The sequence below is a fragment of the Ceratina calcarata genome, unplaced genomic scaffold (genome assembly GCF_001652005.2).
Source record: "Ceratina calcarata isolate Rehan_Ccalc_2016 unplaced genomic scaffold, ASM165200v1 scaffold97.2, whole genome shotgun sequence".
Lineage (NCBI taxonomy): Eukaryota > Metazoa > Arthropoda > Insecta > Hymenoptera > Apidae > Ceratina > Ceratina calcarata.
Window position 1 is genome coordinate 548,273 of NW_017181113.1, and position 23,134 is coordinate 571,406.

General features: G+C 49.5%; 2 protein-coding genes across 2 annotated transcripts; one reads left to right on the forward strand and one right to left on the reverse strand.

Annotated features, from left to right (window-relative positions):
- Window positions 1-18,871: 18,871 nt before the first annotated feature.
- Window positions 18,872-20,190, forward strand: mRpL2 (mitochondrial ribosomal protein L2). Its single transcript, XM_018035962.2, has 2 exons — window positions 18,872-19,190; window positions 19,425-20,190. The coding sequence occupies exons 1-2, from the start codon at window positions 18,887-18,889 to the stop codon at window positions 20,111-20,113; spliced, it is 993 nt and encodes a 330-aa protein (XP_017891451.1). The 5' UTR covers window positions 18,872-18,886; the 3' UTR covers window positions 20,114-20,190.
- On the reverse strand, window positions 20,191-22,258 carry Sfxn1-3 (Sideroflexin-1-3). Its single transcript, XM_018035998.2, has 4 exons — window positions 21,692-22,258; window positions 21,407-21,583; window positions 20,738-21,126; window positions 20,191-20,668 (listed from the first exon to the last, which is right to left on the reverse strand). Exons 1-4 carry the CDS (start codon window positions 21,892-21,894, stop codon window positions 20,424-20,426), a joined length of 1,014 nt encoding a protein of 337 aa, XP_017891487.1. The 5' UTR covers window positions 21,895-22,258; the 3' UTR covers window positions 20,191-20,423.
- Window positions 22,259-23,134: the final 876 nt, after the last annotated feature.

Here is a 23,134-nt window from a genome sequence, read left to right on the forward strand (position 1 = left end):
TTAACGAGTAATTTGCAAAAAACTGTTTTTTCGTTTTTCGTCAATAACTCGTTAAATATTAATGCTAGCGAAAAATTTTTACATGGAAATTATAGATCTCGTCGTCCTCTACAAGAAAGGTTATATACAATTTTCCCGTAGATGCAACGGTTTAGGAGTAATTAAGGAAAAATGAAATTTCTTGCCAAAAGTTCGCCGTTTCGACGCTGGGATGGTCGGATTTTGTCAACATTAATAAAATGCCAAATAATCATACGTAACTCGTTAAATATCGAAATTAGAAGGAAAACAACTTTTTCGTAACAAAAAACAGAGCAGTTATTTAAGTGGCCTTTAGATGAGCCACCCTGATAGGTTTGACCATGCGGTATAATTGTTTTTGGACATATCGGGATCGAAAACGGCGAGAGCAAGGGCTTTGCCAGGGGTAGGTGGTAGTTCGTCGGGGCTAATTTTCGCTCGGCGCTCGGCTAATGAGCATTATCGTAAATTTATTTCTGCCTGGCCCCGGCTCGGTCACCGCATAAGAACTAACAAATTAATTTAATTCGTAAATGACACGTACGGTATGCACAGTGCATTTACTGCATTGAATGTCGGCTCGCCGGCTACGGCTCAATTTGCAACCAGCCACCAAAGCTTAATTAAAAATTTACGTCGACAATGTAGCCGCGCGCTCGCTCGCCCGGACGGACGTCGCGTCGCTCTTTCCACACGTGCTCGCGGGTTGCTCGGTTCGAATATGTATTTTCCACGAGAAGAGCCTCCTTCGGGCAAACGAAGGGATGCACAAAGAGTAATCGGCCACCGCGACGAGAGCCGTGCATCGTATAGAAATCCTGTTAGGCGTGAGACTGAAACTCGTTCGATTTTTTTGATGGATCACGGGTTAAGGGAACAGAGAGAGAGAGCGGGTTGTTAAGCATGGGACAGGTTCGTGAAGGGGTGGCGAGGTCGCAGGTGAGCAGTAGCGAGCGCACCAGCGGATTAGCCTACCCGGTAAAGCGATGTGGGTTTAGGCGAGCGATTCCTAATAGTTCCGAAACGATGCACGAGTCGAGGAACAAGCTAGCTGGATAGATAGATGGTTAGACCGGCAAAAGGAGGAGCTTGGAAAGGGGCACGGGCGTCGGGGCGAAGGTGGAAGAGCACGGGACGCATGGGTGCTAGAGGAGGACAGATCGATAGGCGAAAGGCGAGGCGATGCCGGGGGTCGAGTGGCCAGAGAAAGACGTAAATAGGTATAGATAGAACGAGAGACGGCGAGGAGGACGGGATCGTAGGGGGGTAGCTTGAAACGGAGATCGAACAGACCAGCCGTGACCAATTTGCGCCCGTTCATGCTCCCGATTCTGATCCCGATCCACGGTTCGTTCCCGTGTACACGCATACTTGCACACCACGCTATCCCGTTCCGGACACGTACACGGCCGCCTATATCGGCGGACGTGCACACAGGTTAAAACGAAAACTGCGAGCCTCGATCTTCCCTACGTGCGAGCGTTGGCTAGCCCCTGGCAGGACGAACGATGCTAAAAGATACTCGTCAGAGAGAAAAGTCGCGCTGTGTTGTCGTTGTCGGTCGTTGTGCGTCGGCCACCCCAAAAGTTTCACGCCTATCTGGACCGACGCGGCACCACCTCTATTCGCGCCACGATAATTGGCCAATTAAAACCGGCCGAGAGCCGGTTCGAGTTACCTGGCATCCGATAATTATACGGTATCCTCGCGGTGGTTCGACCACGTATCCACGCGACCAAGGGGGTGTCGGAAAAGGGAGACGCTGGCCTTCTGGGAGGCGAAGGGAGGAACCGGAGGACGGATTCGGTAGGAGGAACAGCGGAGAGGCAACCGGGAACGGAATCGACTATTCCGATTACGTGGCTTTGGGATTCTACGACTCCCTTTCTCTCTACCTGTGTGTCCTTCCCTTTCCTCCTCCTCCTCCACCTCCGCCCGCCTCGGCCCGCTCTCCATCCCTCTCAACGTCCTGTTCTCCTCTACTAAATCAATGCGACCAGCACGCCCTCTCCTTAACTCCGTGACGCATGACTGAAATATTCCTCGAGCTGTCCGCGTTGATCTTCGCCGGGTTCGTTTATCCGGATTCGCTTTCATTTTTCGGGTGTATCGATGCAATGGCGCGCGCCCTCTCCGATAAGGAGGGCCGGTGGCCTGGCTTGCGCTTCATGAACGCAGCCACGGTTGACTTGTCCGACGCCTCGTTAACCGGCATGTTAATTGATTCGATTTACTGACGCGAGCATAACCGACCTGACGCACTACACCGGATCTTTTATTTTTTGATCCTAGAAGCTCCTTTATACTGTTCTTTGATGCAGTAAAATTAATATTTTCCAATTTGTCATTAGCGCTACGATTTCTAGGAAAATTGACTTTGACATTTACGAATGATACCCAGTCTACGCCTTATCTATTTTCTGCAAAACGATATAAACTGAAATATAAATGAATTCGTTTCCTCGAAACGATTGTTGATTGAGAATGTACGATCGCACGGTTTGATTAATTTCGGTGGCCACTGATTGATTGTTTACCCATATAATCAGAGACTCGGAAAAAGTAGATGAAATTACGCGTGACACGAGCGGAAATTAGGTCCACGGCGAACAGGATGATGTACGATCGTTATACTTCAGTAACCTTAGCGACAACTAAGTATCCAGCGCTAACGATAAGAGACCCGCGGGCTGCTCTATTTCCGATGAAACTTTTTCCACGAGGTAATTATCCTCTTAATTAGAAGCACGGCTCTTGGTTGACGTTTCGTGTTTCTTTTGGTAGGGCACGGTCGCGCCGGGACAAGTGGGAAAAGAGAAGAGAGTAGTAGGAGCGGGAAGGTGCCGGCAGAGAAGCTTTTCACAGCGCGAACGTTTTTAATGCACTCGTCGGCCACGCTTACCTCCGCAAGATCGTTTTGCGCCGGCTCACAATCACTCGGAACAATGCGCTGACTTTTAATGCGTAATCGCGCAAACGTTAATTGTTGCCGATTACCGATTCGCAATTAACATTTCCTATAGTCTATTGAACATCGATTGATGTTAATTACTAAACCCCCCTTTGTTCAATAAAGCTCGTTTTCAGCCGATTATTCCTACGGCCCGTACGCTGGCTACAGCTCAATGCGGAACGCGCTTACACAAGAATCGGCTCGTTCAAATTTTACATTCATAAGAGATTTACGAGATGAAACAGGGTATTATCGATTAAATTCTCATGTCCCTTTCGAGATATTGTATTTTTTTTTTTTATCTGTCTCGATTTCTCGTTGACCTAAGCGGGTAAGTTTGAACGCGAAGCCAAGCGACGGACAGTGAACTAGTCTTGAGAAACGACTATAAATTCGGACCGTAGACTCTGTAAGCTATTGCAATGATTATTGTAATCTGTAATCTGTATTCTTTTAGAAATGCTTCCTCATTAGTCAGTTGTGTTTCAGTGCAGTTTAACTTATTCTTCACCCTTAAAAGTGGCAATGTCAGTAGAAGAAGTGTATAGGTATTAGTAATATTTAGGTAGATTCTTGTACGATCTCCATATTAGTTAAAATTTATTAATAGGATATAATTTTTTAAATGTATATCGTCAGTCACCGTCAGTCAGTCTGACGTAGCACTTAATGTGCTAATGACGACGCAGCTCGAAGATGAGTTGGACGCGATCGCAGGAGCAAGCATTCAGCAAGCAAGACGATTTCGTGCGGACGTAAGCGTGAATAGGACCCAAAGGAGGTGATTACGTGGCGCTGTGTCTCGCGAAAGAGGATGAGGACGACGCCCACGTGCCCCGGGACGGTGAAACGAAACGGCTGTTAAAAGGGTCGCCGGTACATATATAATATATCGTATTAGCCGCGTTTGGGGGAGACGAGTCGTATCGCTTACGCGTTATTATTGCAGCGATACGACACGCTACGGTGTCACCCATGACCTCCCATGGGGCTCCGCCGCACCATATCATATACAATGTAGGTACCAACTGTCACACCATCGGCGAGAGTCCGGGTGATCCCATGGAAACCGGCTAGGCGTGCTTTATGGCGCGTCAAATTAAAAGATTCCCTCCTTTGCGTTCCCTAACTGCGATCCGATCCACTAAACGGCTCGGAGACCGTGTCTTTACGATCTCTTCCGATCGAATCTCCGGTTCGGTCCGCGAATCGCGACCAATCGACCGCGTTCAGCTGTAATCGTGCCGGAAGAATCGTCGATGCCACAGCTTCATTTATTTATTTGCATCCACGGAATAGCGCCTTTTTCATTCCACGTCTATTGCAATATAATACTATTATAATTATAATTACTAACGATTTAACATCGTTATAATTCGCGCTCGTCTCAGGTGCGGCATAAATATTCTGTCGTGTGGCGAATCGAGCCGATAATACGAGCTATTAAGCAGGGAATCGTGGCCAAAATTCGAACGGCACTCGATCAACCGGCCACTTTGCGCGCGTTCCTCGCGAAGAACCGGTACGCCCCGGTGCAGCGCGGCACGGTGAGGGAGCCAACGAACCTCGCTCGCACGCGAGCCTCGCGATCTCTACGGGAGCGGGACGGCGCGTGGTTAAACAGGCTGACAGCTATGAATTTCCGGGCGGTGTGCCATTAGCTGCGAATTACACCTCGATCCTCCGCGCCTCGCGTCGGAATTATATGCGCGCGAGTACGTCAAACAGACGTAGCAATATACTATACAGGTACGCGATTCACCGCGTAGATCTCGCTTCTTTGAAACGCGTGACCGAACGCCGCCGCACAGTGGATCAGCAGAGGAAAAAAATCATTCTTCAAGTAATAAGTTTTTAGAGTTCTTCATTACACTTTCATAGTAGAATGTCTGAAGACCCAAAATGTATAAATTTTTTTTTATAAATATCGATTACTTGTTGGAATGTTATGGTATGAAAGTTAAGAAGTAGGAAGCCTACGATTTTTACTTAGAAATGCGTCTACGAACGAAGACGACCACGAGAACTATCTGAAAATTTTAATAAAAATGCAATATTATTGGAATTGTATTATGCTCTTAATAAATTACTTATAACATAAATATAGTAAAACGGAAACTTCATTTATATCCCTACAATACAATTTGAAAGCACGTCATTTTTAGTGATTGAAATAAAGTTGAATTAGAGCGTAAATTTTTTGCGACAATTTGCGTCCAGGTAAAATCTACTCCAAATATTGTAGAACACTTTAAAGTTTATATCCAAATTGGTTTTAGCTGCGTAAACCTGCGGTTTTCACATTGACAGCATTTTCTTTCTAATTTTCATCGATCCTTCGAATGTATCATTGCAAACGAAGTATTTTTTAATTTCTCGTTACCCCAATGCAAATCACTGAATTCTTACTTCACATATGAAATTAACGACCTTAAAAACTTAGGAATACCAACTTTTGTCAAATTCCAATCATACGCATTGACGTTACCGAATTTTTTCCACCAAAAGGCAGTTTCGAACCACTGTGCGCCGTGAACGCGAGTAGGAAACGTGTGATAGAGATAATTCGTTGGCGCGCACGCAACTTGGCACCGGTTTATACGTTTCCCTAAAATAAATCACATTCATTTAGGCAATTTTGAACTTGTTGTTATCTAACATTGATACAAACGGTATTATTCCGTAATGTTCTGGCAACAGTGCCTATTTTAATGAGCAGGAAATTTGTTTTTGACTGATCGCCGCGTCAAGATTAGAGTACAATTTCGGCCGGGGTTCTTAAACGTCGGCACGTCGCTCTGCCCGGCCTCAAAGTCCTCGATTCTGATTTTAATTCGGCAGAGAAAGCGAAGATGACACGCGGGCAGAGAGAAAGTCGTCGCGGTTGGCGACGGAAAAAGGCTCGCGACGAGTCGCACAAAGGCCGCGGATGTCTCGTAACTTGCAATTCGTTCGCGCGTCTCTGAGGTTCCGTCGCGACGCCCGGAGCGTCTGAATTCTTAACGACTGTACGCGTATTAACGACGCGGGCCGCGGTCGGTGGCAATTTCGCGCGAAACTTACGGCCGCGGCCTATCGCGGCTCGTTAGTAAAAATAATTTCGCGAAGCGCGGCGCGGAGGAGGACGAGAACGTGCGCGGCCAATGTAAACGAGCGATTTTCACGAGCCCGCGTCGCTTCGTCCGAGCCGCGAATAAACTCGGACGATCCCGTCTTAGTAGCGCTGCGCCACCCCTGGCAGCCCCCTCGCCGCCCCGTTCTCGTCCACGAGCCCCGTGCACGTTCCTCCTCCCCGAAAACGTTGGACGTTCGCCTCTTCAAAGTGTCAAGTGACAAACGGTCCCGCTACCGAGTAGGCGTATTCGTCGGGGTGGATATAATTTGTCAGGAAATCACCCAATTAGCCTCCCAGTTATGCGGCCCAACAGATTTAACCAATTAGTTTAGCTATGCGAGCCCTAATACATTTCCACGCCGCCGCCGGCTACCAGCCGCAGCCGCAGCCGCTTCTGCCCCTCGCTTCCTCACTGCCGCTCCTCTCATTCTTCTCGGTTCCTCTTCGCCCTTTCGCGATTTCCACTTGGTCCCTTTCTTCGCTCGGCTATTCCAATTCCATGTGCGTGCACAACCAAACGCGAGATGAAACACGCTCGAATGCTAAGTACAAAACCTTTTGAGGAACGACGATGTAGGCATACATCGAGTACTTATGGAATTGTGCACGCGTTTCGCACGTTCTGGACGCATTCCACGCACCGTGTCGCTGGAAAGGTGGCCGGTACGTCTATTTATAGCGGTACGTAGTTCTTTTCTCTCTCGCTCGGTTGGTGCGTCGCGGAGAAAGAGGGTTGTTATATAGAGAGAGAGTCGAGAGGTGAAGCAATTTGTCTCCCTAATGAGATGTCACCCCATCCGTACGCGTGCAGCCGCGGAGAACGGCCAGTAAGGAGACGGACGGACGGACGGATGGACGGGGCTACGGTGAAACCGATCGAGCAGAAATTCCCGACACTCCCGTGTATTCCTCTCGTTTTTCTTCCGAGTCGAGGACTCCTGGAAATTCCGCGACCGTGGCGGCGTGATTTTTTTGACAGTGATCGATGCATTGACTGCCTGGAGTCGTGCAGGGAAGATCGGAACCGTTTCAAGCTTTTCAAGACGATTCGAATAATCTTCTGGTATAAACTAAGATAGGAAGTGGTATTCGAATTGGTGAAATGATTAAGCGTCTCTCTTGACGAGGAACGTCATATTTTCGTGTTGGTTTAGATTAAAGGAACACGATTCGGCTAAAAAATGAAGCAATCTTCTCTGGAGGCGGCTAACACGGGCAACGTGATTAATACCACCATATGTACTCGCAACCTAGCGCATCTATATAAAGCTCAGAGACTCGAACAAACAATCCGTCGGATAATAACGTTAATGACTGCTCGGTGGCCCTCCTTTCTGCACCAAATAAACCACCGTCAGATGTAGCCGTGTCGCGAACGAAACGAACAGCAGCCGATAAAACTCGGCTCATTTTTTCGTCAACGACCCAAGGTATTCCGGCGATAGAGAGTTCCAATTGTAGGATGATAGAAATACGAGCCTCTGGAAAGCTTTACGTTGCGATGATTTTTATTCACGAGCCGGTCCGGTTCCGTTAAACGTCAGGGGGATTTTTACTGCTCGGGTCATCGCCAACCGCCGGGGGTCGAATCGTCGATTTTACGCGCTTTTACACGGTAATCTGTACGCATCGAAACGTTTAAGGCTTAGGGATACGAAATTGCTAAATTCTTCGTGAAACTATAAACAACGAATGATCGTTGGAAACGTAAAATTGTTCGTGAGTTTCCTCGATTATTAACCGGTGGCACAGATACTTGTTTTAACAAGTTGCAATAATTTATATCTATGAAATTATATAGAATGCCTTCGTCATGAAAGAACTCTGGCAAAGTTCTAAACACAGAGAATCTGATTGGAGAGAACGGGTACGGTTAGAGAGACGAAGAGAGGACGGTCAACGGGACCAGTTGGTCCACGTTACAGGATTGCTCTGGTCGATTCTAATTGAATCGTCCTTTGGCCTGTAAGCGATCGCAGTTCCGCCCACGGTTCTCGGCGAGCGAGACGCATCCGACCCTTTCGGCTTCTATTACGTGTTACCAACCGGGGATTCGATCAGTCGCTCGTTTTATTTCAGAAACAGCAGCCTAGCCTTTTCCGCGCTACAGGTATTCTTCCGTCGTCCCCGTGATAATTGATAAAAATTAATTTCCTGTACCGGAAATTGGCATCAAACTGCGGTAAATCGGTCGAGTCGATCGAGCGAGAGGACGGGAGGGAATTTAGCGGAATTGAAAAACGTTGTTCGCTAGATATTGCTCGTAAAAGTGGTCCGCCTGAAATGTACCCATATAAATTGTGAAACCGATCACGGTTGCTGTCGATCATCGAAAGATAAATTTCTACGCCCACGCGCACTACACGGAGTGTCTCCGTGCTCTGTTTCTGGAGCGTTATTTTTAAAAACAGCCCGAGAACTCGTCGGGCATTCGACGAAGTTTAATTCCGTCGTCGATAAACTCGCGTGGCGGGCAACGACGAGTTACGAGGGGGTAGATGCTCGTTCGGCAGAAATCGCAGGTGCCCTGTGATCGGCCACGCGACCAGAAACCGCTTCCAGCCAACAATAGTTTCGTCCCCTGATTCGAGCCGACTAATTGTAAGACAGCCGCCCCTTTTCGGAACGGGCCGTGAGGGACGGCGTTGCGCACGCGTGCGTGGGTATTAAATTAATGTAATCGACTCCTAGGTCGACGATTAAACAAAGGGTGAAAATTGAGCACGAGAGGAGAACCCTCTCTCCCTCTCTTTCTCTCACACTCTTCCTGAAACAGTTGCGCACCGGCTCCATGCTCACCCTCGCGATGGATCGTTTGTTACACGGTGCGTGGACAGCACTGCGCTATCCAGCGCAGTACCTTCGTGGCAGAGTAATCGCTACTCTACACCTACACACTCCATGGACGCAGAGATTCACGAAGGTGTACTCGCATTTTCATGCACCAAGCGGTTACGGTAGAATCGACGGGGGTGCGCAACCCGCGTTTAATATACACGGAAACTCGAACGCGTGCGTGTGGGTACGTATGTATGTATGTACGTTTGCGTATATACCTATGTACACATCGGGCGACCGCCGTGGGGCGGGCTTCGTTCGTTGAATGCGGTTTAATATTAATAGGAACTGATGATAAGCAGCGCAAACAAGCGTCGGGTCTCCCGGGAGAGATCTGCCTTCTGTTACCCCGGGTGCGCTGGGGCCTGCACCGTTCCCGCGTACACATCCAACCCATCCAGTCGTCGACGACGTCGTCGTCGTCGTCGTCGTCGTCGTCGTCGTCGTCGTCGTCGTCGTCGTCGTCGTCGTCGTCGTCGTCGTCGTCGTCGTCGTCGTCGTCGTCGTCGTCGTCGTCGTCGTCGTCGTCGACTCGTTCTACCGGGCCGTTCGTCGGCGCGTCGCGTACACGCCGTTGGAGAGAGAGGCCCATGGCTGCGTAGGGCACACACTATCTATCCCGAGCCGAGGGCACCGCGATCGTTTACTCGTCACGCGTATACAAACGCACTGAGTTACATTATGGCACGCACACGCGCCGCTAATAGAGTATCGCTCGCACAGATGCGTGCAAATGAGGGAGAACCGAGGGGTACGCGGCCGGGTGAGACGGTGGAGGCGGACGGAAGGGGGACGGCGGGGGGTGCTGGTACACACTTAGTCCCTTTCTCTTTCATCGTTGCTCTCTGCGGGCGCGCAACTCCCTTTTCCGTCGCGGCCGAGCCTCTCTTCCGCGATTGTGGCCCCGACTAACCTATTCGGCTGCGGTGCCGAGTGTTTGCACGGCAAATTAGAAAACGATCGGCGATCGACTCGCCGAGAATGGGGGAAGATGGAAGGGCGAGCGGCGGTGGAAACCGCGCGGGGGTTGTTTCCTCGATAGGGACGAGCGGAACCTAATGCGGTGTGCTCGAAATTGCTCGCTAATACGTTATAAATTCCCTGGGCGTGTTTGTTAACGCGCAGACCGTTGTCAGGCCTTAAGTAGGGTGTATATCGGATGCGTAAAAGACAGTCGGAACGTTGATCGTCCGTCGGATTCGTCACGGGGATCGGTCCAGTAATTTTTCGCCTCGTTTTCTAATTACAAGCCCCATTGCCAGTTACTGTCGTTCTAGCGTCGTTGCGATGCATGACTAATCTGAGTCAATGCTCCATCTGAATAATTCGGATGGGCTTTTCAAAGCTGAGGAATTAATATTTACGTATCTAAGTTTGAAGAACGGTTTCTAGTCAGTGAAGATGTTTAGAGATATCAAGGGTTGTCGCGAATAATCGGGTATTGGCAACTTGCTCGACGATGTTCTGTCGTTGGCGCAACGGATATTCTCGTTGCGGCGCCGCGATGGAGGCCGCAATGAGAAATACAAAGCCGCTGGTAGTTTCCGTAGTAGGTGAGGAACGAGGGAATACCGCGCATAGAAGCCAGAGAGGAAAAGCGAGCGAGAGAGACAAACGCGGGGAACGGCGAGGGGGGACGGGCGCGGAAACGACCGTGAGCGGGTGGGAATAGGGATTCCATTATTTAACCGAGGTAGTTTAGGCGAGTATTAGGGGTTTGAGTTTATGACACCCCTCGGCTGTCCGGATTGCCTATTAATACGATATGAGGCTCGCTCTACGGGCTCGCCTCTATTCGCATCATCGCGCCTGGCGAGGAAACCTACCCAGAGCACGAATTTTTTTATCGCAACGACGTTTCGTATGAATGCGAAAACTCCTTCCCCCGCGGTGTAGCTCGATTCGGCCGGGCCACAGCCGCCGCCGCCGCCGCCGCCGCGGTATCATCCCCCTTTTCACCGGCCCCGATATCTTTATTGCCTGTTTTCATTCCACGCAATCTCGCCCGGTAATTTATCTGTTCACTTTTTCGCTCGTCCGATTTTACTCGCTGCAGATTTTTCCTCTTATCCGCGGGTGCTCCAATATTTTTTAATCGATCACGATTGAACCGTGCAACGCAGTTTCCCTCCAACTATTGGACGTTCGAGAGAGATCCTAGACACTTATTGAAACGATTGATTTTCAACTCCTCTCCGGTCTTCATTTCTATTTGCCCTTCGTTACCCAATTATTTTCTATTATAAACAATTGCGACACGAAAGAAGAACAGTAATTTCCCTCGTATCCGAATCGGGAGGTTACAGGTTCTGCTCCAGCTGCGGTTAACGATCTTCCTCGAGAGTAGCTGCTGCGGTCGCGATTCAAACTTTACGTAAACGCTTAAAACACCGGCACCAGAGAGAAGTTTGTACTACGGCTTATATCCGCGTACAAATTGCCTTTCGCTTAAGAGCTAATTAAGAGGTAGTAGGTCCTATCTCGTAGCGTCGCCGAGGAACGATTCCTGCGAGCGCAAAATATCTAGGAACCGGCTCGTCGGTATCCTGACCCTTGGACTCGACGAACTCGAGCAGAAGGAGACCTTTCTATACAGATCGGGTAATCGTTACGACGTACCGTACACTCGTACATAGATATCAGCATCGACTGTTTCCCGTTGCGATTTTCTCTCCCTCCGCGCCCTCGACCTCCAGTCTGGTCCACGGTTTCTAGAATTCTCTCGGATTCTCTGAGACGGAGGTATAGTAGGAAGATCAGGATAGATCGATCGAGTCATCCATCGAAACGGAGTTACGAGCGACCCCTCGTTTAAAGAATAGCAGCCCGATGATCGTTCTACGATTCGTGTCCGTTTGATTTTTTGATCCTGAGACGTGATTGGAGAAAGAGATTGGAAATAACATGGTCGAGAAGGGAGGCCAGCGAGCTGTGAGAAACTCTCAGCTGATCTGTTAAGTAGTAGATGCACTAGGGGATGATGATTTAAGAGCGATTTAGGAGCAGGCACTTACCCGCGTGTCAATGAGCGAGGGGGGTGAAACGGTACAGTCTAATTTAGAGACTGCAGAAGTTAATTCGAATTATAATACTCTCTAATTTTCGAAGCGACCATTCGGTAACGATCCGGGCTCGACTTGTCTAACGAATTAGGTATCGCAAACAGAAGCGTGAAATATTTACTCCAGCAATTAAAATCCGTCCGACAAGCTTCGAGTATGTTCATTGCCACTACATTAATCCCCGGACAGCCTATCAAAACCGATGGTCGGTTCTCGTTCTCTTCTCTCACGAAACGATTCTGTCCCTAAATACCCTTAAATATTCCCCCTCGTGGCGCGACAACACGCGAGGAGCAGCTGATTCTTCGAGCAACCGAGTCAACGAAAGAAATGGCAGGGAAAAGTAGTCGGAAATCGTAAAGTGCTCGACACCTCGATCCTCCTGGACAAATAAGACGCGGAGCGGTGAAGACGTAGCGGCGACGACAACCGGCGCAGAGACGCGCGTCGCGCGTCGACGAATGGGACGCGGTTCCCTGATACTCGTTTCCACTGTACGGCTATTCAGTTCTGGTTTTCCATTCAGTCGAAGACGAGGAGAGTAAGGAGAAGGCGAGGGCGAGACCGAGGACGAGGACGAGGGAGGCCGAGCGGGACAGCTAAATAATAATTCTCACTTAACTAACTCGGTTAACTAGCTGCGCCGCGGCTAATAATAAAGGCGTCGTCGCACGGGAAGCGTCGGTGTGGGTCGTGCCGGGAGAGGAGACGAGCGGAGAGGATCGTTTTCAGAGGGTACCAACGATGTCGTCGAGCAACACGGTTAGGTGACGGAGGGTGGAGAGGGATCGCCGTGGACCGCGGCGAGGTCTGAAGTCAATTTGTCGGAGAATGCGTTGGCAACGGCAACACGTGCGCCGCTCGTCCCTCTTCTCCCGTTCGGTGTGCCTACGCTCGGTCTTCGCCCGGAGACCGAAACGAGAAGAAATTCTCTCCGGACGAAAAACCAGACAATTAGCCGGCCGACGAATTTCGACGGGGCCCAGACCAGCAGTCTGCCGCCGCCAGGGATTTCCAGAAAGACTTTGGCGACATGTGTTCCAATCCGAGATCGCATCTCATCCCCGGGCTCTTTTTTCGAGCACTGCAGAAACGAGGAAATTAAGGGGTTCCTAGAAGATCTCGCAAGCAGATCGTTTTCTAACGCTCGAGAATCTACTTAAACGAAATGCAAACGAATCGGAGTAACGTCTGATAAATAGGAGACCCGTGGACAACTGAAGGATCTACTTTGCATAACGGATTATCGTTGAAGCGAGGAAGAAGGAAGCTCGCTCGATGAATCTTGAATGTAGGCGAACGATCTCTCGACCGGCGCGACGCAGGGGACGAAGTCAGGAACATAGAAAAGTATTACTTATCGGTCGCGAGCCTACGGGCCGACCGCGACATCGAAGGTGTATCCACCCAGCCACCCCCGAATCTCGAACGGTTCGGGATTAGAAGATCCGGATCGACCTTTTGGTCGCCGGGGTTGCTCCGCAGCCCGCCACTACGTAGGTATCCACTTATAAACACGACCCTACTTACTCTTTCCGTAGTCCTGGCCTCGTAGGACTCGCGTCAGAGCGGTAAAAGGGTAGATAGATACACGGCACGGTATTAGTAGGTATTAGGTGTTGGCCTGGGAAAGGCTGCACGTGCTTGCGAGGAATCCCATCCCTCCTGCGAGTTCGGATAATTCTTTAAGTGCTTCCTTTCCCCCTTTGCGCCTCCTCCGATCTCTCGCCGCTCTTACCCGGGGGGGCCGATCCTCGGTCTCGACGTAACCCCCTTCGCGACTCCGACCTCCTCTTTCGTTTCCGTTCCGTTCCGTACCGTTCTAGGAGACTTCAAGAGACCGCGGCTCTGCTGCAGCCGAGAGACGCCAGCGGATACGTCTTGCTTTTTCTACCGTCGCGCGTCGTTTGTCGTCTTCGACGGGTCGCCGCGACGAGGATCCTCTTTCGGTAGCCAACCCGACAGGCTTTTACCAATTTCACGTGTGCGCGATTTCCCCGGTGCTCGGTTTCTCCCCGCTCGGACAGAGACACCTTTTCCAGACACCGACCCCTTAATCTCCTTAACGCCAAGTTGAGCGTCGACTCGAATGCATTCGATATACTAATCCGACAGGCTCGAGTGAACGACTGACATTCCTGTAAATTAATTATCTGCCCGGTCAGCGAATAAGAAATTAATCGTAGCTCCGCGACCAATATTTTTAAACGAGATTTTTACAAAGACTTGAATATCGTTCCGTTGCCGATTTACGTCGCGCGGTATAAATAGGGCGTTACTTTCGCAATTTGAGACGGGAATGTTCATAATACAATAATTAGAATAATGTTGAAGCACGGGAGACTCGTAATTTCCATAACGCGGCGCAGTCGAGCGTCGTCGTAGTCGGTAAATGACATAATTATCGCTGAATGAGCGCGCAGCCCCGATGCACGTACGGCGGGACAAAATTACTTCGTAACACCTAGTTTTCCGCTCGGAAGTTTCTCCGCATCCGCTACCGCCGCCGCCGCCGCCGCCGCCGTTGCCCTCGTTACCGGTTGCCGCGCAGCCAGCTTACGAGCGAAATAATCCGACACGGTGACACGGGCCTGCCGCGCTTTTCGTTCACGGCCGTATTCTCCTCGGAGAGATTCGTCGACGAGAACATCTAGGAAACCATTAGGGGCCGATGGTTCGCGCGGAAAAGTCAACGAACCGTTCCGAGTCGCGCTCCCACTCTCTCTCTCTCTCTCTCTCTCTCTCTCTCTCTCTCTTTCTCGTTGAACATCTGGATGAAATTAACTCGACCGGCACTTCCGCAGACAGACTATCCACCGCAGACTGCGTCGCATGCTGCGTTATTTTTCCTCCTTCGAGGACCACGCGACGAATCGAGAACCGAGCAATCGAACAAGTCTGTTCGTATACCACCGGACGTATCCTGAATAGCGAAATAAACGGATGGGTTCCGCGGTTGTTCTACGCGTTGGACAGAAAAATATTCGTAATTCGATATCGTAGACAATCGTCGCGAGGAGTTCGCGCTGGGAACAATTGTCGGCGCGACGTACAAAAAAGCAGGTACGCTCGAGCCGATGAAAAGCGTCGAATTCGTCGTCGACGGATTTATAGGTAATTATTTTTCTGGAACGCTTCCGCGGTTCTATAGCGGATACCCCGAAGGGGCGGCGGAGGTAGGGTGGTTTCGAAACCGGCGTGGCTGTGGACGTGTTTCGTCGAGCGAATATCTCTGGCGAACGAGAGCTATCGTTGGGCGTGGAAACTAAAGCCTGATCATGTCGCGGATGTACATTTTCTACGGGATCGTATTCAGAGAACGACGTAGCAACGTGTGGTGGTGGAGAACGAGTTGGCGCAGCCAAAACGGGGAGGTGTAAGGGTATATAACGCCACAATTGCCGGGTACGACGATTCGCGCGAATCGTGCGCACAGGGACTTAGCTGGCCCGCGTGTATATCCGGTAGGGAGAGCGCGAGGAGATCGGCAAGATACGTTCACGGGAGGAGGATGACAGGACGGAGCGAGGGAGAAAGACGGAGAAAGAGCGCGAGGCATGGGAGGAGGAACGCTGAACGATGAGGGCGAGGGGTTGTATAGATACATCCCTGCGGCGGTGGTTTGTAATATTATGATAACCCTCCCTGGCTGCCTGGCTGGCTCGCCCCTACCCTCGCTACCCTCCTACGCGTCCCAGGCTGCGCGGCCACCCTCTTTCAGCGGCCATGTTGCCGGGAAATATGATTATTGTTATTATTTGCACCCTCCTTCGACCGCATCCTCCTGACTCCTCACCTCCTCGTGGCAATCCTCTCTCATCCTACCGCTGTTCTTTCTCCCCCTTTCCCGTCTTTCTTTCGCCGATTCGTGCCACCATCGGTACGATGCGAGCAACCCCCCCCCTCCATTTCTTCCTCCCATTCTCCGCGCTCCTCGGATCCACCGTCGATTCTCTTCTCATCTCCTCCCGCGTGTATACGTACTCCTTTATTCATCCCACTTGATCAAACTCGATTCTGCTGGCTCGTCTCTAGGTCCTACCGAGCTCTTCCCCGGATTGAGAGGAAACGGACGAGAACAGGTCCGAGGCAACCACCCGTCAACGGTGGTTCTCTCTTTATCGCGTTCCTTCTCTCCCGGTTCGGTGTTCCTTCGCTCTTCCCTCTCTCGTCTCTGTTCCGCGGTCGGCTGCAAAACTTTACGACGCTCGCCGATGCCATCTCCGCGTCGCACTTTCCAACCCCCTACCCCTTTTCTCTCTATGACGCCGGCTCTCTTCTTTTTCTTTTATTTTCCCACTGTTTGCTTTCCTCTCTTCGTCCCAATGGCAGCTCTTTTTTTTTCCACGGCTCGCAGTTTATCCGCAACTCGTCCCCGCGGAAACGTTTCATCGACCGAAACCATCCGCGTTCCTTTCCACCGGCTCCTTGTTTTTTTCGCAACTCACCTCCGGGCTCTTTTTTTCTACCACCCGAAAAGTTTCCTCGCGTGACGAATATTGAGAAGTATCCTCCGCGACCCGATAAACTTTCCTCTCTTAAAAGGAGGGTGACGCCTGTTTAAACGTAGTATTCGCGTTTGATCCTCCGAGCCTGTTTAGAACGTCCATCGGGCAAAGAGAAAACCGGGACGGGAAATCTGGACCCGAAGTTTAAATATCCCTGGCACGTATCCCGGAGCGGACGTCGCGGCGACGCGCGAGCCGTTTTCCCGCAGCTTGGACTAATCGCGTTACTCGACTTTCCACCGTGTACGTATATACACCTAGCAACGACCTACACGTACAGGTATCTACGTGCAACGGGGCACAAGTGCGGCGTCAACGTTGAACGTAACGAGGTATCGCGGCGGCGGTGTGACGCATGACGCGAGAAACGAAGAAATAAACTAACGACCGACAGAGCGGGATGGCGGGGGTGGTTTCGTTGGGAGGCGAGAACGACGAGGAAAGGAACGAGACCCGGGGTGAAAAAGGAAGGTGAAAAGAAAGGAGAACGGGGCAAGGAAGTAGGTGGCGGTCTCGGTTTCGTGGTAGTCGCGAGAGTCGTAGTAATAAATGGGCAACACGAGCGCTTATAAGGGGTAGGTAATCTAAAGCTTTCGAGGCGGGAGAACGAGCAGGCCGAGAGGAAGCGAGGAAGAAGATGGAGGTTGCCTGGAAGGGAGCGAAGGGGCAGAGGGCGAACACGGAGAGAACCGTGTGTGCGGGATGAGAAGAACCGACTGGAGGAGGAGACCGCGGAGGAAGGGGGTTAAGGGTGGTTACGGTGAGGGTGTGAGATAAGGTATAAGGTGGGTAAGATGGCGGACAATTTGCCGCTCGACTACTCTTGCCCGCACCCCTCCCTCGACGATTCGATACCCTTCCTCCTCCTGGCCATGTACCGGGTAATAGATGTTCCTCCTTCGCGACCAACAGAGAAACGTCGAACGCGCGCGCAAGCACCGGCACCGTTTCCCTCCTTCGACCCACCCTTACTCTTCGTTCTACCTCGTTCCTATACACCTACTCGCGTGTTCTACCCTCTTTCTCCGTACGTCTTCGAACTCCCCCTGCCCCCGCCATCATTCCCGCCGCACTTCCGGCGTTGTATCGGCGAGTGTATGCAGGTACTTAGGTACGGGCGACGATGAAGGAGAGCCGCTTGTACAACGCGAGCCGAGATAGACGCGCGTACACACGTACACGCGGGACCGGGAAATTGCGGCCGCTTTCGCGTATACACGATGAAACTGGCGTCCGAGGTATTCACATCCGCGGTGTACGTAGGTATTTTAAACGCTCTCCACACCGTCACCTACCGCGACCGCCGCCGCTGCTGCCGCCGCCACTGCTCGCTCCACCCTTCGAGCACCACCTCGCATCGACGGCCTACCCGGCAGACCGCATCGGCGTCCTCTCTCTCTTAGCATTCCATCCGCCATCTTCTCACTTAATAAAATAATTACCCCAGGCCAATTAAGCGTTCCCTCCGTCCTCCCTTATTCGCTCTTCCTCTTCCTTTCACTGTTTTAGTTTGATATTATCCTCGTCGCGCCGTTTCCTCCATCCGATTTTCCTTATTCGAGACTTCGCGAACTATTCCGCGTGGTCCCTTTATGCGACCGTTTAATGACTATTAGTTACTATGAAAAATCGCCTAACATCGGGAGAATTCGATCGAACGGTATTTATATTATTGCCTTTACATCGACTGTTTAACTTGGCAGATTGGGAGGAATCGTTGGGAATTTCAAGAAGTGTTTCGACAATAAAAATGAGAACCGCGGATCGTCGTACGCCCGTGCTTTTTCCCGTGTTTTAAATACCAATCGTTATTTAACGGCTGGTCACTCGCACCTTTTTTCCCCGTGTAGGGGAGAGATTTAACGTGCGCCGGCGATAATGCATTTTATATTTATGCACCGGCGAAAATTTAGCATGAAACGATACGGTGCATTGCTCGTCAGCACGGAAAATCATTTATTGATTTCCGATAACGGTGTTTTATCTTTCGTATAAATATAATGGTTCCCGGTAACGCACATACCTGATGAATACGGCGCGCCCTATTTTTCGCTCTCCAGTGTTTGTTCCACTCGGATCCATTTTGTAATCGCCGACTAATTGCGTTCCCACTTTACTGTTGACAAAATGCGCATCTTTCCGAGGCTTGTTATTGCAGCCGCGAGCTGCATAGATACACGTGTAGATCATCGCCCGCGAAATAACACTAACACGATTCGGTTCCTTTCAAGTGTCTCTAAATATCGTTCGATGAAACGCTGAACATATTCACTTTAAATACAAAATTAATTCAGAATTAGATCTCTAATAGTCACGCACCGATTAAACCAAATCACACGCACACACGTACTGCGATGTTTCGAGTCGAAAATAGCGAGCAGTACTGACAATGCCATCTAGCGATGCTCGTTGGATTCAAAACGAAGATGGTACGTGCGTTGCTGTCCGTCCAATTACGACGTCTGCCATGTCGTTGATTAGTCGCGTATTTGCCAAACAAGTCGTCGAGTCTTGTTGTAAAATCGCCTCGGTGTCGTGTCAGACGCAACAAATACGAAACAAATGGAAATTGGTCAAAGTTCCGGAACCCGGGCTGCAGGGAAAGAGTTTCCGGAGGATCGTTCACTTCAAAGATGAGTACACGATCGAGCCTTTGGAGGTTACTAACTTAGGAGGCAGGGACCCTGTCACAGGTTCGTTAAATTTACATTAAGTTCTTTCATTCTTTATATTTCATTCATTTTCTGGTGAAACGTTTTTCTTGGAGTCGTGTCAAAATGAATTAAATAGCACTCGTAGCTCGGTTCGGATCGCATAGTGTTTGCAGTTGTTAGTATGGCCACATGTCGATAGAAAATTGCGGCAAGTTCAATTGACGTACACGATTGATTAGTTATGTAATTTCTTCGTTGCTATTACAAAAACAGGAAGGGTAGTAGTTCAGGGAATCGGTGGTGGAGTCAAGCATAAGTATCATTGGATCCAATGGTTGAGAGAGGGGCCAACCGACCTCGACGTCCCTCCTAGGGAAGACAGAGTATTGCAAATATTCAAGGATGGATGTAGGACGGCTCACGTCGCGTTGATTGGAAGCGGCGACCAGCTGCGGTATATCCTCGCTACAGAAAATATGAAAATTGGCGATATAATCCGCACCCATCAAGGTATCCCAAAGAATCCCGTGAGAGTTTTCGAAGGCGACGCTTATCCGCTCGGCGCGTTGCCCAGAGGAACGTCAGTTCACTGCGTGGAAAAGTATCCGAACACAGGAGGCTGTTTGATTCACGCTGCTGGAACCTGCGGCGTGATAATGAGGCGGGATGGCCCGGATCGTGTGATCGTCAAGATGCCGAGCAAGAGAGAATTCAGTCTGCACGAGACCTGCATGGCAACCGTCGGCAAATTGTCGAACCCGCAGCACGCGTCGACGCCTATTCCTAACACGCAGAAATGGAGGGAGCTAGGAAATCGTCCGAGGAGCGGACTGTGGCAGAGGAAGGGTGGTCGTCACGGCCGAAAAATACGACCCCTGCCACCTGTGCAGAAAGTTGGGACAGGAATCGATAAAAGCGTAAGCCCCATAGTGTTAGAGTTAAATTCGTCGAAGTTGAATTAAACGTTGAAACAATTTAAACTCTTGAACAGTTTAATTGAATAAACGAAATAAACTAATAATAATAATAATGATAATAATAATTCTTTACATTATTTTATTGTCTTCGTTTCTTGCCCTTGTCCTTGGTTGGAAGCCTTTGGCTTTGGTAATCTTACACTGAATCAATCAACAAAATGGTCGGATATGCTGTACTTTGCCCCTCGATTTGAAAAGAATCTTTCATGGTAGGGTCGTAATTCGGCTTGCAAAAAGCATCGCGATAATAAGTCTCTTCCGCGGTACTTGCGCGACAGAAACAGAGTTCCCTTCTTCACAGGCCTTTATTATAGTAAACTGTCTCGAGAGAAGGATCTTTCGAGTGTATCTGGAATTTCGCTTCGCGCTCTAAGCGTTCTACCAGAATCGGTACCCGTTGCACGAACAGCGCGCAACAGAGCGGAGTAGCAAACGTTAGACATACTCCGCAAATTAAAACTTGCACGGGCACTACGGCCCATCTCGCGTTACATAGCCATCGTTTTCGGTCTATGTAGTTCATTATAATGGGTGACAATACTGAAAAAGAAATAGCAATCAATTTTTCACATAATATTCGTACATTAAATTCAATTTCAAAACACGTACTCATACTGGGCGAAGCCATAAGAATTCGGGATATTGTGACAGCGGTGATGGCTTCTTTCGCGGCGACTTTACTGTGACCCATCTTCCTCCCATCTTCCGATTGCAGTTCGATGCCATTTCTGAGCTCGGAGCTCCTCATAAGGGGAATGTTGACACAATTGGCGGCGGCCACCGCCGCGAATGGTACCAGTCGACCCACCAACCGTGGAGCTTTTCGAAAAACTCGATTCAAAGTCAGGGCTGTTGCCACAGCACCGCCCGTTGCCCCGACGTAGCTCGCTAAAAGCGTGCCCAAAGGGATCGGATTCGAACCGCTGCGGTTCGTGTAATTGACTATCGCGTTGAACGACTGATTCACCCATTGCCAGAACACCACGTGTGACGTTGACCTGAAAATTATCGTGCTAGTCATTTCTCATCTTTTCTTCCTATCTCGAAGATTGTGCCTTTTTTTCTTAAGGAAAGTTTCGTGATTATCTCGAATAGTGTTCATTTAAGTGATAACTACTTTAACGCGTGGATTTGATGCGATTATGCTTACGTACGTATGACGAGCAATCTCTTAATTTAAAGTTTGAATCTAGGCGGGGTGAAAGGTCTAAAGATCGCGTTTATCGCGATAAACTAGTCTCGTTTCAAATTTGTTGTCAAAGTGCCTTGCGTACGTACTGATAAAACGTCATCATGCAGCCAGTGATCGTCATGTTCATTGGAACCTGGGCACTCATGCGGCCTATTAACAGCATTTTCTCGCCCGTGTCCGGGTGGTACGCACTGTCGTACAAATACTTGCATCTCCACAGTTCTTTTTCCGTGATTCCCAATTGCTCCAGACTATCCCCCTTCCTGCATCAATGTAAACATCGCGGCGATAATTCTGTGATAATTGCCGCGTATTAACATACGTCTACACGCGGAATGAAATGTTAGTGATAATCGTACATTATTAACTACCTGTACTTGGTGATAACATCTTGCGCGTGATCCAGCTGCTGTTTAGTGGCGAAGACGTTCAAAGGGTTGGTCACGCGGAGAAAATGGAGCGCCCTACCCCCATAAGTGCTCTGATCCCAGTACGGCTTCTCGATGTCGATTCTCTGCTCGGCGACGTCTTTCGTTTCCTCGGACATGATCTCCGTATCCTTCGGATTCAACATTCCTTACGGCCGTTGGCACCAGCGGATTCTCTCACCTGTTCCTCTCCCACCCTATCTATAATCCACCCCACCACGCGTTATTACCGGTTTTCTGCGCTCGCGGCTCGTATGCACCAGACACGTACGCGTGTACGTAACCAGAGCAACAGCCTCGTCGGGCGTCGTCCTTTCGATTCTCGAGTTCGAAGGATCTATTCACCACGACTCGGCTCTCGAGCGGGCCTCGAGAGAGGACGGTGTCGCGCCTCTTGTTTCGTGCCAACGACTGAACGCGAATTTAATGTTTCTCGAGTTATCGCTCCTCCGCTCGACCTTTCGATCCACGCGCTTCGTTCCCTGCTTCTCACCCCCTGGACCTGGACAGTTTTGACGTCGATGCACGTGCACGCCTGCGCACTCACTTTGCATTACTTGTTTCCTTAGTCAAGAGATGGTAGCGAAATTCTGATCGTTTTCACTTTTCAATTTCGACTCCCAATTTTTCAGATAGTAGAAGAAATAGTCAGGACCGTATTAATCGTTCGATACAATCGGGGAGTTGTTACACAGAATAGGTCAAAGGGTAGCGACCCTCGGATTGCTTGTTCAACCCTCTCATAGATGGAGTTGCTTTTCTTTGTTCAATAAACAAAGTACAAAACTATTTAAGGGGCTAGGGTAGTCATGTGAATTTTCTAATACGCGTCAGTAAAATTTTGACGTTTTTTGCTATGTTTTATTGATAAACAGGCGAATGTATGTCATACTTCAAGTTCTGGATTGTCCAACTCCATTGCGAATGCAAATGCTTCTTGCTTAATCGATATGCAAGTAGAACCTCATTATTGAATTATTCTCTTCAAGTGTGAATAATAATCTCGTAGGTCAACGTCATTCAGGTGTACGTTACCGTACGATCAATAATTTCCCCTAAGCCATTACGCGTCACTCGACGATGTCAATGCCACGTGGAAAACTCTATTTGGAAATCTATTGATCGAAAGAAAATCATAATACGCCTCTCGTATCTCTAAAGCGCTGAACAAGCAGAGTTACAATTTTCGTCTATAATTTAATTTATTTAAAACCATAACACGTCTTTCGTATCTCTGAAGCGCTGAACAAGCAGAGTTACAATTTTCGTCTATAATTTAATTTATTTAAAACCATAACACGTCTTTCGTATCTCTGAAGCGCTGAACAAGCAGAGTTACAATTTTCGTCTATAATTTAATTTATTTAAAACCATAACACGTCTTTC